At 38.6% G+C, this 14,159-nt stretch overlaps 1 protein-coding gene across 2 annotated transcripts in view; it reads right to left on the bottom strand.

The window, feature by feature from the left end:
- Positions 1-14,159, bottom strand: part of COL14A1 (collagen type XIV alpha 1 chain) — a 217,171-nt gene that overhangs the window by 82,511 nt on the left and 120,501 nt on the right. For both annotated transcript variants that reach the window (XM_055314233.1, XM_055314231.1), the window contains exons 27-33: positions 11,288-11,411; positions 10,945-11,088; positions 9,940-10,104; positions 9,313-9,351; positions 9,037-9,175; positions 4,989-5,131; positions 1,332-1,441 (exon numbers count right to left, since the gene is read on the bottom strand). In XM_055314233.1, coding sequence (XP_055170208.1) covers positions 1,332-1,441; positions 4,989-5,131; positions 9,037-9,175; positions 9,313-9,351; positions 9,940-10,104; positions 10,945-11,088; positions 11,288-11,411 — 864 coding nt within the window. The remainder of the gene's footprint in view (positions 1-1,331; positions 1,442-4,988; positions 5,132-9,036; positions 9,176-9,312; positions 9,352-9,939; positions 10,105-10,944; positions 11,089-11,287; positions 11,412-14,159) is intronic.

Below are 14,159 nucleotides of genomic sequence, written 5' to 3'. Positions count from 1 at the left end.
TCGCGCCCTGGGCCAAAGGCAGGTGCTAAACCACTGCGCCACCCAGGGATCCCCACCTAAGGCTCTTAAATGATTCTTTGGAATGAGAATTACACGCTTATGTTAAGATGGCAATGTGTTTTTAACACTCATGAAATTTCACAACTCCCTTATTATTTTTCTTGACAACTTCACAATAGATTTTGCTTAACCAAGAAAAAATCTTGTCAAGACAAGAAGAACTTGGTAAGTGCTAATGGGACTATTTTGAACTATGAACTAAGAAATCTCGAAGTGCATCTTCTGTTTTTAAGGTATTATACTTCTGATTGTACAGTCCTATTCAACAACAACAACAAATTTTTGAGTGTAACTTTTCTGGTATACAGTTGTTCTCAGGCAGTTAGGGTATTCAAAATCCCATAAAGTAGCAACATTGTGCAAATTAGATGGATTTGACCATGTTCTAGGTCAGGAGATAGCAGCCAAGAAGAAGTTTGCTCTGTAACATCCCTTTCTTCACTCAACACACAAAAGGGAGGGTCAAGAGACAAGGCTTTTTGCAGCACCACCTATTAAATGCTCTGCTCTCCCTGCAGCCTTGGCAAGGTTGCATTCCTTAACAGCCCAGAGATCAGTGGGATCATTTGCTAAACACAAAGGAAATAGTACATGTTGGAATGAAGCATGGCTATTCTAGTGATCACCACAATTCAGTGTTTCAGAGACATGAAGTGGAAAGGAACAGAGTTCTAGTACAAACACCAGGTAGAAATAAAAACTACAGACAGGTTACAAAGTTCCTCCTCAGAATAACTTTTATAATGGTAGTGATGAGTTGTCTGTATTTATATAAATATATCAGTACAAACTATCTTCTACAACATGAACTGGCTGGTCTGTACTGTACCACCATCTGTACTGGTGGCTGGGTAGACCAGCAATCCTTTCCACATCACACATACTGTAGCGAATTCATAGTTGTCCTCCTAGTAATGCAGTATCCTCTACCATACTGTTGCTCAGAGCATGAACCTGGACCACTTCTAACAACATTCCTTACGGTACCTGGTAAAAATGCACACTTTGCTTTCATATCTTAGAACTACAAAGTCAGAAGAAGCTCACAGATAATTCTTACTCCAATTAAAATATGAAATCCAAAGCTCTATGGGATTTATTTTACATTTCTCTTTTGCTTGGCCCACAGCAAATAGAATATAAATAAGTAAATAAGTAAACTAACAAACAAACAAATAAATAAATAAATTTACATGTTGGAAGGAAGCATGGCCTATAAATAAATAAATAAATAAATAAATAAATAAATAAATAAATAAGGCATTACTCACCTTGTGAAAGCTACCATGGAAAATTTTCCTAATTTCAGATCCTTCAAAAGTAACTGTTTGAAAATCCCCACTGTAGTCATAGTTGAAATACGTTAAGGTTTTGCCTCCATCTAATCAAAGAAAAATAAAAACAGTTCAGAAATTATTATAATGGGTAAATAATTTTTCTAAAATTCAAGCCCAGACAAAATAATGCATCCTTCGTTTTCAGGCTGTGTTTAGAACAAAGTGATGGAAAAGTAAGGAAATGTTGATCTATAGTCCTTGGTTTACACCAGGCTTTCAATTGGAGAATTAATTGAAATAACTATGTGGCAATAATAGTGACATACAGACACCTATATATATTCTTCCTCTGTACTTCTTTGCCTATAATCTTATGCCCAACACCCTCCTGGAGATAGTTGTCTAAAACTGGGAGTAGAAGTAGACAAAAAGGGACAATAAAGTTAATCATATCTTAAGACTCAGAAGCCAAACGCTTTGCTTTATTAACCCCTGGAGCAACCAACTTTTCCAGGACATGGAACTTACACCACCTTAAAAGTGATATTCCGGTATTATGAACAAACTAAATCCACAAACAAACTAACTCTCCCTAATCTTCAGGACTTCATGTTAAAAGGAATTACAAAAAAGAAAAAAAAAAGGGAATATTTCTTCACTAATTAATTCCTAGGTTACAATTTAATTACTCACTGGAATTTCAAAAGGAATAAGCTAGTCTCTTTTTAAAGATTTTTTTAAGTTATTCATTTTAGAGAGAGAGTGTGTTGAATGTGAGTAGGAGGAGGGGCAGAGGGAAAGACAGAGAAGCAGACTCCCTGCTGAGCATGCAGCCTGATGCAGGGATCCATCCCAGCATCATGACCAGAGCCGAAACCAAGAGTGGCATGCTGCTATAAGGGACTGAGCCACCCAGGCTCCCTGGAAATAAGCTAGTCCTAATCATTTTGAGAGGTTTCTTTCTTGTCAAGTCCCATCTGAAGATGTGGTTAGTTATGTATACTCTTTTAATCTACGCTTTCCCTTAGTTTCAGTATGTATGCTAAATGCTTTACAATATCATATTTAGTCATTGATTCATTTCCATGTACTAGAAAGTCCTTTTACAAATACTGGTTGGAGATAAGATAAAATACATTTTTTTATCCAAGTATGTGAGTTAGCACCTAACAATAGCCACCGAATTTTGGTTACTAGCTTGACTGGAATCCTAAACAAAAAGGTATTTAGAAAACTTAGTGACATTAACTGAAAACATGATGATCCTCTTAAATGGTCTTCATGTGTGACATCCAAGAACATGTGATTGAGAAGCTTTTTCACTGGTTCCCCTCATCTTTCCAAACTCCAAACAATAGAATGTCCCAGGCTTCAGACCTAGTCTCTTCTCCTTCCAGATTCAATCTCTAGATGATCTCACACAGCATCATGGCTTATATGCCACTTATATACAACTTGCAAATTTATGTCCCCATTGCAGAATTCTTCCCAATATATGCTGCTGCAAATCTGGAATTTTTTTCTGGGATATGAAATAGGCATTGTGATATTGCAATTTATAAGAAATATATATGGTCATTCAAATATATATGAAAAATATATATTTGGTCTTGGTCTATGGTTCCTGGCTCACAGCTCCCAAAACACTTGGAATTTTCTGTGATAAGAGCTATTAAGATGTTTCTTAAAAAAAAAGAGCTATTAAGATGTTTCTTGTTACATTACTGAAGTAACTTTCAGAAAACCATAAGGTAACCTAAGGATGGAAGGCTGGTTGTCAAGAGAAACAACCCGGTGATGAGAGGGCTGGTACATTTAATTCCACTTTTTTCTCCCACCTCTAAGGAGTGGAAAGTGCCTAGAGATTGAGTTCAATTGCCAATAGCCAATAATTTAATAAATCATGCCTACATAATGAAGCCTCCATAAAACCAATGGATGGGGTTCAGAGAGCTTTTAGGTTGCTGAATACAAGGTGAATATTTGCCTGGAGAGGATATGGACCCTCTGTGCCTCTTCCTACACACCTTGTCTCATACATCTCTTCCATCTTGCTGTTTCTAAGTTATATCTTATTATAATAAAGTAGTAATCTAGCAAGCAAAATGTTTCTTTAAGTTCTGTGAGCCATTCTAGCAAATTAATCAAACCCAAAGAAGAGTTTGTAGGATTGATGATTGATTTTTTTTTTGTAAAATCTCTGATTTATAACTAGTCAATCAGAAACACAGGTAGCGGGGGTAGGGGAACAGTCTTATGACACTGAACCCTTATGTAGGGCATCTGATGCTATCTCTCTGGATAGATAGTATTAAAACTGAGTTGAATTCTCAGCATCCTCCTGATATCTGAGAACTGCTTGGTGTTAGGTGTAAAATTTCCACTCTCCTCATATCCCCAACACATACATTGGAATTGGGTTAAAGGAACCCAAAAGAAAAATCTTATACTTACAATATCCATGTGCAAAAAATGATTCTGGTTTTACCCCTCCCAGTGACCTTCCCAGCTCCCCCAATCATCAATTTTGTTCTTCCTGCAATCCTTACTATCCCAGTAATTGTCTCTTTCTGCCTTGCCCACTACTGAATCCCAGAGCCTCGTGCTGGCACATAGTAGAAAGTCAGTAAATATGTGTTAAAAGGACAAGTGGATGAATGGATGAAACAACTGTTACATAATTTATTGCTAGTATTTACTCATGGCTTAAGATAAATGAGTTACTCTACAATATATAATTGACCCTTGAATAACGTGAAAATCCACATGTAACTTCTGACTTCCAAAAAACCTAACTACTAATAACCTATTGTTGACCAGAAGCCTTACTTATAACATAAACAGTTGATCAACATGTATTCTGTATATTATAGGTATAATGTATTATATTCCTACAATAAAGCAGGCTAGGGAAAAAATATTATTAAGAAAATTATAGGGATACCTGGGTGGCGCAGCGGTTTAGCGCCTGCCTTTGGCCCAGGGCACGATCCTGGAGGCCCGGGATCGAATCCCATGTCGGGCTCCCGGTGCATGGAGCCTGCTTCTCCCTCTGCCTGTGTCTCTGCCTCTCTCTCTCTCTCTCTCTCTCTCTCTCTCTCTCTCCCTCTCTCTCTCTCTGTGTGTGACTATCATAAGTAAATAAAAAAATTAAAAAAAGAAAATTATAAGGAAAATTCATTTATAATATTTTACTACATTTATCAAGAAAAAAAACCTTGTAGAAGTGGACTCATGTATTTCAAACCCAGGTAGTTCAAGGATCTATGGTACACAAAACAGGCAAGATGGCATGCCATAATCGGAGAAGGACAAACATTATATGGTCTCATTCATTTGGAGAATATAAAAGTTAGTGAAAGGGAATAAAGGCAAAGGAGAGAAAATGAGTGAAAATATCAGTGAGGGTGACAAAACATGAGAGACACCTACTCTGGGAAACTAACAAGGGGTAGTGGAAAGGGAGGTGGGCGGGGGATTGGGGTGACTGGGTGATGGGCACTGAGGGGGGCACTTGGCAGGATGAATACTGGGTGTTATGCTAGATGTTGGCAAATTGAACTCCAATAAAAATTTTTTTTAAAAAGATGGCATGCCATATACATTACTCATTACTCATACATGTATATGCAAATACATAAATATACTTACTATCTAAAATGACTCCAACCAATGGGTCAGAATTTTTATTTAAAATCTCCCAAAGAGCAAATGGCTCTTCTGGAGTGTCAGGAAGAATCCGGAATAGAAAACTCATTGTGTAGTCAGAGGGCAGTCCTTCTGGATGCAAATATCTGAAAAATGGAAAGAAAATAACATTTTCTTGCATCCCTTTCAAAAAGTTATTTATCTGTTTATAAAAGCAAATATGTTTTAATTATATAAGATTTGGAAAAACAGAAAAAACACAGAGAACTGTTAATCCCATCCACAGGTGGTCACTGTTTTGACGTGATACATTTACCTTCAGTTTTTCAAGGATTCTGTAAGTATTTCTCCAATTTGTATAATGCTGCCCCTTCTCTTTTCTTAGCACCATTTACCACACAGTTTATATTTCCTTAAATATTTTTTAAAGTATGATATTTAATGTCTGCACAAACTTTTCTGGCTATTCCATAACTTGTCTAACTGGTCATTTCTTTTTTTTTTATTTATGATAGTCACAGAGAGAGAGAGAGAGAGAGAGAGAGAGGCAGAGACACAGACCGGCGGAGGGAGAAGCAGGCTCCATGCACCAGGAGCCCAATGTGGGATTCGATCCCGGGTCTCCAGGATCGTGCCCTGGGCCAAAGGCAGGCGCTAAACCGCTGCGCCACCCAGGGATCCCTCTAACTGGTCATTTCTTATCAAACATTTAAGTCATCTCAAAAGTTTGGTATTATAAATAATATTTACCTACAGTCTTTTTGTAAAACTTAAGACATTGTCACTTTCTACTATAGGTTGTAGTTAGTTGCATTCCTGTCCATGCTTCTTGCTGGGATGCAACATCTAGATCTACCTTCAAGAGTTAAGAATCATACTATTCCTGTTGCTGGGAGTGCTGTAGGTAGACAGCTCTCAAATGCCAACTCCCTTCAGAGACTGCCTTAGCAGAAGGAAGGACCCTCCCAAGGTCATGCCAACTTTTTTTATGGCACCTGTTTTCAATGACTGGTCTTTGAGGACATATGAGGACCAGAGCCTTTCATTCCAATGGAGGTAGCTCCATTTTTCAGAACTCCTCTATGTTCACCAATGGAGACTTTCAGTGAGATTGTTTCACAGCTTGACTTTTCTCCTTTGTCTCCTCTCATGTCCTTCCATTACTTTCCATGAGAGCATGTCCACATCAACCTCCTTGAACCCTCATCTCTACACCTCGATCTGCCTCTGGGGAACCAAACCTGTTACACCATCTTATCTCTCTCTAACAATTAAGTGGATCACTGATGTACTTTTAAATTTTTTCTCAAAGCAATAAATATAGGCCTTTACATATGTAGGAGCCTAATTAATAGTTATTAAGTGGTTAGATTTGTGAATATGAGACCTCAGCATTAATTTGAAAATGAGATTTTGGTTTGCATGGATAAAAATCTTTCATTCATTTTATTTATATATTAGTTCATTCATTCATTCGTTCATTCAACTAACATTTATTGTGTCCCTACTATGTGCCAGATGTTGTAATAGGACTTAAGATACATCAGTGAATAAAACCAGCAAAGCACCTATCCTTGTAGAAGCACTTAAATTCCAGCAGGGTGAATTATACAGTGTGTTAGAAGGTAAGCATGCCATAAAAAAACAACAACAACAAGAAAAATAAAACAGTTTAATGGGGATTGGGAATGCTAGGATGTATTATTTTGCAATGTTAATTAAAGTCATCACCACTGGCTTCACTTAGAAGGCTCACTGAGGTTACATCTGAAGAAAACCTCCAAAAAAACAAAGACATCCAGCTAGCGCAAAGACACCAAAGTGGAGTGTGCCTGGTATATATGGAGAATGGACTGAAGAAGACAGGAGGTAAAGTCAAAGAGGTAATAGGTACTCAGATAATGTAGAGCCTATGGGCCATTCAGTAGTTTTGACTTTTAATGCAAGGGGAATGGGGAATCATTGTCAGATTTTGGAGTGACATAATGTACATTTTGAAAAAATCACTCTGACTGCTACTTGGAGAATAGACTCTGGGAAGGCAAGGAAGGAAGAAGGAAGACCAATAAGAAGCCTGCTTCAATGAGCCTGAGAAGAGATGACAGCGCCCCATATGGGGTGAAGGCAGTGGAGATGGTGAGAAGGCACAGAGGACAGGATTTCTTGGTAAAGTGGATGTGGGATATGAGGGAAGAGTCAAAATTTTTTGCCTGAGAAACAAATTAGTCAGATGTAGTGATCATTAAGATTGAAAAGGTTGTAAGCGAAGCCAGTCAGATGGTCTTGAAATGCAGAGTCTGAAATGCCCATTTAGATATCTTGAGTGAGATGTCTAGTATGCAATTAGATATGCTAGTCCAAATATGGGGGAAGGGGTCTGGACTAGAAATATAAATTTAGGAGTCACTGGCATATAGACAATGCTGAACACCATTCAAATGATTGCTAAGGAATAGGTATAGACAGAGAAAATGAGGATGTCAAGGATCCTCCAGCATGAAGAAGTGGAGGTGAGAAGAGGCAGCAGTGAAAAGAACAGCTGGCAATGTAGGCAGAGCTCAAAAAAGTGTGTCCCAGAAGCCCAGTAAGGAGAGTGAATCCAGGAGGAGGAAGTAAGTAACTGTGTCAGATACTTATACTGGTGGAGTCAGAGGAGACCTGGGAACTGGTGAATGGATTTAGCAAAGGTAGATGGTATTCACTGGATGAGCCATTTCAGTGGGGTAGAAAGGATTTTCCCTTAGGCAATTCTCATTTTTGGCCAGGCCTCCACAGAGGATTTTTTTTAAGATTTTATTTATTTCTTTATTTGTGAGAAGAGAAAACACGAGTGGGGTGAGAAGCAGAGGAAGAAGCAGACTCCCCACTAATTAGGAAGCCCAATGCAGGTTGATCCTGGAACTCCAGGATCATGACATGAGCCGAAGGCAGATGTTTAACTGACTGAGCCACCCGGGTGCCCCCACAGAGTATTTTTCAAATACCCATTTTAATATTCATCCCTAAACTCTGAAAAAAGAAGCTCTCCTAAAAAGTAACACCAGATGTTGGCTTTATCTAAAAGCACATAAATTCTATAGGTCAAAGGCATTTATAACAATTTTCCAGAAAATGAAGCTACACTTACAACAGCAAATATTTTACATTATTAATAGAGGTCTGCTTATTTCAAATATTATCCTCCTAAATGAAGCACAATAAAATAATCTGGGTAGTACTGAAATAAGCTAGAATTTAATAAACAATATTTTCGAAGAAGATAGGAAAGCAATTTGTGTATAATTTGCATAGATGAATTTAATACTCTAATATGATCTCCCCCATTTGTTCATACACATGTGCACACTACATCACAATCTGGGCACTGAAAATGTTTCACACTGGAATGGAAAATAGCAGATAACATCTTGAGAGATGATCCGTTGAACCAGAAATTTGCTGTAAATGGGCCCAGGAATCCCTATGTACATCACAACTGTAAAGCGAGTAGACAATGTGGTTTGTACATAAACTCAATACTACTCTTCAACTATATGGAGTCGCTGTTACGACTTCTCAAAGATGACTTCTTTGACTTTGTCAAAGAAAAATGAGCTGAATTCATGGCACTAGCATGAAACGGCTCAGGGTGTGGGCTCCGGGGCCTGATTGCCAGATGCAAGTCCCAGCATTTTCGCTAAGCAACCATGTGAGCTCACTTGAGTCATTTAGCTTCTTTGTGCTTTAGTTTCATTATTTGTAGAACTGAGATAATAACTGAATCTAATTCACAGAGCTGTTTGGAGCTTTGAGTGAGTTTATATATATAAGCACTTAGAACAATGCTACGTAAGTATCAACTGTCTTTATATATTTTTCAGACTAACAGATAAAGTTAAGCAAGCGTTATGCAGGAGTCCAGTGTTTCTAAACAAAGAAATCTAATCATTTGCCCTTATCATCACAGAAAATCCTACTGGGAACTATTACAGCATATTTCAAGCTGACATCATTTTCACATTGAGATATAATAACAAATGATTGGCTTTAATATCTTGCAATGGAAACATACTTGGTTGGCTGGGAAACCAGGGCATCTTTATGAATTCGGTAACAGGGATACACATTGAAGGTACCAGGCTCCATGGAAACCCCTTCCACAGATGAAAAATCCTTTTCGACCAAACCAAACATTTCCATCATCTTAAATCCTAAAGAGACAGAGGGAGAGAATAGGCATTTTAGGATTTAAAATTTCAAAATTAGTCTTTTAAAGATAGAAAAAACAATCTGGACCCCAAATGGGAGTTAATATGTTTGTATTTGGAAAAATTATGATAATGCATACCTGCAAGGTCAGTGCCATCCTTGTACAACAGTGGGCAGGCTAGGAAAAAAAATAAACAATATAAAACCCTAATTTAGATATTTTCCAAACATATTATTTCCCTATCCTGAGAACAGGAAGCTAACATAATCTTTGCGGAAGTCAGTTGTGAAGGGAATTCAAACCAGATGTGGCTATGGTTTTTTGTGGATTCCTAAAGACTGAAATGCTCTCACTTGGCTTCTTACAACCAAAAGGACATGGCTTCCTTCTCCTCTTGCAGGTCTATTAAAAATCGATGGTGGTCTCTTGAGAGCATGTGTTGGGAGAAGTCTCACTTCTAATGTGTTACCCTGATGAGCAGTCTTACTACATTTTGAAAACCATTTGCTACAGCTGTTTCGGGAGAGTTGCTTTCAGACATAGGCTCTCATCTCATTAGGGAAAGTATCCACCTAAAACCCTACATGGGGGAGAGCGGAGGTTTATTTCCAAATACTCAAAACCACAAAACTTAATGTCTGCATAATAAACAGCTCTGCAAGTCCATATTCTTTTCTCAGATCAAGATGGGACTCATTATTTAACTGGTATGAAATATTTCAGCCATTCAGCAACATGAGTAAGTACAAATTCCAAAGAACTAACTTGCTGATGCGGTTTCGCAGACAAAAGTAATCAACTCATCTTCAATTTTCTTAAAGGCGTCAAAGTCATCCACAAAGAAGACGTGCCGTGAACTGGGCTTGCTGCCAATGCTAACCAACTCTGAATAATCTGCATCAGCCACACCGACTGCAAAGATGCTGTAGCCTGTGGCAGGAGGGGAAGAGATTTTTGATTGTTTTAAACTGTACAAAATACAAATAATGCAATGTAAGACACGTCCCAGTGTTAAAATGTGTTTATAAAGAAGGCCTGGTTGGGGGGATGGATAATTCATTTTTTACAGTCCACCAGAATTCTGCATATCCATATGCCACTATATGATACTTATTCCATCATCCCCTAAGCAATTTTCCATTTTAAAGAAACTCAAGGTGTCCAATGCCCCAATTAGTGCTTGAGACAAAATAGTTGCCATTGGAGGAACATCTGTATGCTACATATTTCTAATAATTATTTTAAGATTTATGGGATGAAATGGAGTTGAGACAGAGAAACTTATCTCAGGTGTTTTTTTTTTTTTACATGTAATACCTAAGATATTAATCGACTAGCAACCTAAGGTGGGTCATGATTCCATTCTTGGCAAATAAATAATAAACTACTATTTGCCAGACATGTCTTAAAAAAATGGAATCTTCATGAAAATCCTATGAGAATCTCCATTTTAAAGATGAGAAGGCTGAGGAGTTTGAGGAGTTTCCATGATCAGGTTCCCTCCCTGACCCTGCATATTGGTCCTTTTCACAGTTTTGCACTTAATTGATGCTCTTACATAAAGTGCCCTATATGCAACAAAAGTATTAGAGAAAATGCAGCAAAATATTGGATTTGTAACTTGGAATGCTTTTAAAAATTTGCATCATCTAGTTAATATTAAGAAAGATTTAGATTAAATATTAAGAAAGAGAAACAATTAAGTCGTTCAGATGTGGCCTATAAATTTGTATTCAGAAAACGACGGCAACATTACTATCGGTGGCTTACCATTTGACTGCATCTCCCCGGAGATTTTGTTCACATCATCTTGTGACCTGCCATCAGTTATAACCACAATGACCTTCGGGATGCCCCTTCTGGTCCCTGACTCTGCCGTGAACAAACTATCTCGGACATGCTTGATTGCTTTTCCTGAAACAAAGGAAGGCAGCTGTTCAATTTCATTCTTTTCCTTGTTTGTTTCACTGGGGAGGAGAGGGTGGGAGTGAAGTTCTTAGATGGGTGAAAAATCTTTTTAGAAAATCTCTATTACTATGCCTCCAAAAAAGTCATTTCGGTAATTACTAATAATGAATTACTTTTGGATTTTTGCCGAGTTTTGTTGTCTTACCTGTTTTTGTATTTCCCCCTTTGTATGAAATATGTTTAATTGCATCAAGAAGGGTCTCTTTGGTGTTGTATGCATTTAGTTTAAATTCTGTTCTGGGGTCATCAGTGAACTGAACCATTGCAACCTGGAGAGAGACAAAGTATTTGTTTTCATATATACAGAGACTTCCTCTGGGCCAGAGAGCACAGACAATGGTATGATCACACTACATTTTTTATTTCTTTTTTAACCCAAACCACAATTTCTTTGGCTTAAAATTTCACACAGGTTACAGAGCAAATCTGACAGCACATCAAATGGCATTTTTGTTCTCTAAGTATTTTTCAGGAAGCAGTTTATTTTTAAAAACTTCTCTCAGTCTCATAAAAATCTTTCACTAAAGTATGTAAGCCTTTTGCCACCTCGTTTGACAGATGGAAAAAATGTAGCTTATAATTTGGCAAAGGTCAGAGAATCAGAGGTGGATTCTTTACAAGGATGTCCTCCTGAAACAAACCTGTGAAGTAATTCCTACTCTTCCATGTTTTATACAAAAGAAAATGGAGGCACTTTGCAAAACTTCCATGTTTTATACAAAAGAAAATGGAGTCACGTGCTTTGGACAATACCCCAAGAGTAGCCACTGACAGAGCCCACAGTTGAAGCCAAGTAAATCCTACTTCAAAATCTGTGTTTTCTTTTTTCTTTTTCTTTTTTTTTTTTTTTTAAGATTTCATTGATTGGTTAATTTAGAAAGCAAGTGGGGGAGGGGTAGAGGGAGAGAGAGTCTCAAGCAGACTCCCTGCTGAGCATGGAGCCTGCCCTAGGGCTCAATCTCAACATCCTGAGATCATGACTTGAGCTGAAATCGAGAGTCAGACACTTAATTGGTTGAGCCACCCAGGTAGGTACTCCCAAAATCTGTATCCTTAACTACTGTGATAAAAACCTTCTTGGCTTCATTTCCTATTGGTTGCTTTTATTTCAGTGGAATTTGGGGGCCATCTTTAATTTATTGGGTTTTTCTATTTTTTTTTTCAGCACAATCATGGAGGGAATAAATACAGCATCTTCAAAGTGCTTCCCTTGTGTGAGCCTTCGGCTGCTACCCACCTATCAAGGGCCACTGCTACACATCTCACCATCTCTAGGAGCCACATCTGACCCCTCTATCCAAAACAAATTTCTCCTTCCCCAAAATGCCTCAGCACTTTATGAATTTTTCTCTATGGTTCTCCTTACATCCAAATTTTCTCAGCCATTCCTCCATGACACATTCCAAATCGGCTCCTATCCATGAATCTCCTTGCTACCACCCATGCCCAGGCCTCCAACTCATCTCTGTGTTGAACTATGGTCTCTCTGCTTCCACTCTTATCTGTGTTACTATTCATACTCCACAAAACAGTCAGAATGACCTTTTTTAAAAAAATTTTATTTATTTATTCATGAGAGAGAGAGAGAGAGGCAGAGACACAGGCAGAGGGAGAAGCAGGCTCTATGCAGGGAGCTCGATGTGGGACTCGATCTTGGGACTCCAGGATCACACCCTGGGCTGAAGGCAGGTGCTCAACCACTGAGCTACCAGGGATCCCAGAATGACCTTTTTAAAAAAGCAAATTAGATCTTCCCTCCTCAAAACTTTCCAGTGGCAGGGGCGCTTGGGTGGCTCAGTCGGTTGAGTGCCTAACTTTTAGTTTCTGCTCAGGTCAGGATGTCAGAGTCGTGGGATCAGGCCTGTATGGGCTCTGGGCTCAGCGGAGAGTCTGCTTGAGATTCTCTCCCTCTGCTATTCCCTTCACTCAAGCACACACACACACACACACATACACAGTCTCTCTCTCTATAAAACATAAATGAACCTTTTTTAATATTTTTTTTTAAAGATTTTATTTATTTATTCATGAGAGATACAGAGAGAGAGATAGGCAGAGACACAGGCAGAGGGAGAAGCAGGCTCCATGCAGGGAGCCTGATGTGGGACTCGATCCCGGGTCTCCAGGATCGCGCCCTGGGCCAACGGCAGGCGCTAAACCGCTGCGCCACCCAGGGATCCCCTAAATGAACCTTTTTTTAAAAAAAAAAAAAAGCCTTCCCAATGGCTTCCCACTGCAATTATGATCACATCAGCTCCTTCAATGGTTCATAGCAGTCAAGATGGTCTGGCTTTTTTTTCTTCTGCCTCTTTTCCTACTCTCCGCATGCTCATCCACTATGTTCTAGCCACAAGTTTTAGCACCTGAAGCCTCAAAACTCATTTTCATTTTGGGCCCTTTGCACTTACTATCTTCCTTTTTTGGAAATTCTACACTCAGCATTCTCTGCATCATTAGTATCTCAATTCAAAGATCACCTTCTCAAAGAGGACTTTTTTGACCACACAATTTAAAATAACCCCTCACACAAATTAAAATAACTTTTAGCTAATTTAAAATCATATAACTGTTTTGAGTAGGTTGCACCCCTACCCTGTGAATTTATTTGTTGCCTATTTTACATCTGTCTCTCATCCTCATCCTCTCCCTGCCTTTAGTATTATGATCACTCTGAAACTGGGAACATTGTCATCACCATTATGACAGTGCTCTACTTGACCAGAATAAATCCTCAATAAATATTTACCTGATTGAATGGATAAATTAGATTTATGTTTTATGTGCTACTTGATCTACAGGAATTTATGGCCACAACCTTTCTCTTTCAAGATTTTAATGTCCTGGGGCACCTGGGTGGCTCAGTCAGTTAAGCATCTGCCTTCCACTCAGGTTATGATCCCAGGGTCCTGGGACTGAGCCCAAATCAGGCTTCCTGCTCAGCAAGGAGTTCACTTCTCCCTTTCCCTCTGCCCCTCCCCACCGCTTGTGCTCTCTCTCTCTCTCTCTCTCTCTCTCTC

This window comes from Nyctereutes procyonoides, unplaced genomic scaffold, assembly GCF_905146905.1.
Source record: "Nyctereutes procyonoides isolate TBG_1078 unplaced genomic scaffold, NYPRO_anot_genome, whole genome shotgun sequence".
Classification (NCBI taxonomy): Eukaryota; Metazoa; Chordata; class Mammalia; order Carnivora; family Canidae; genus Nyctereutes; species Nyctereutes procyonoides.
This window is presented reverse-complemented; position numbering and strand designations above follow the sequence as displayed.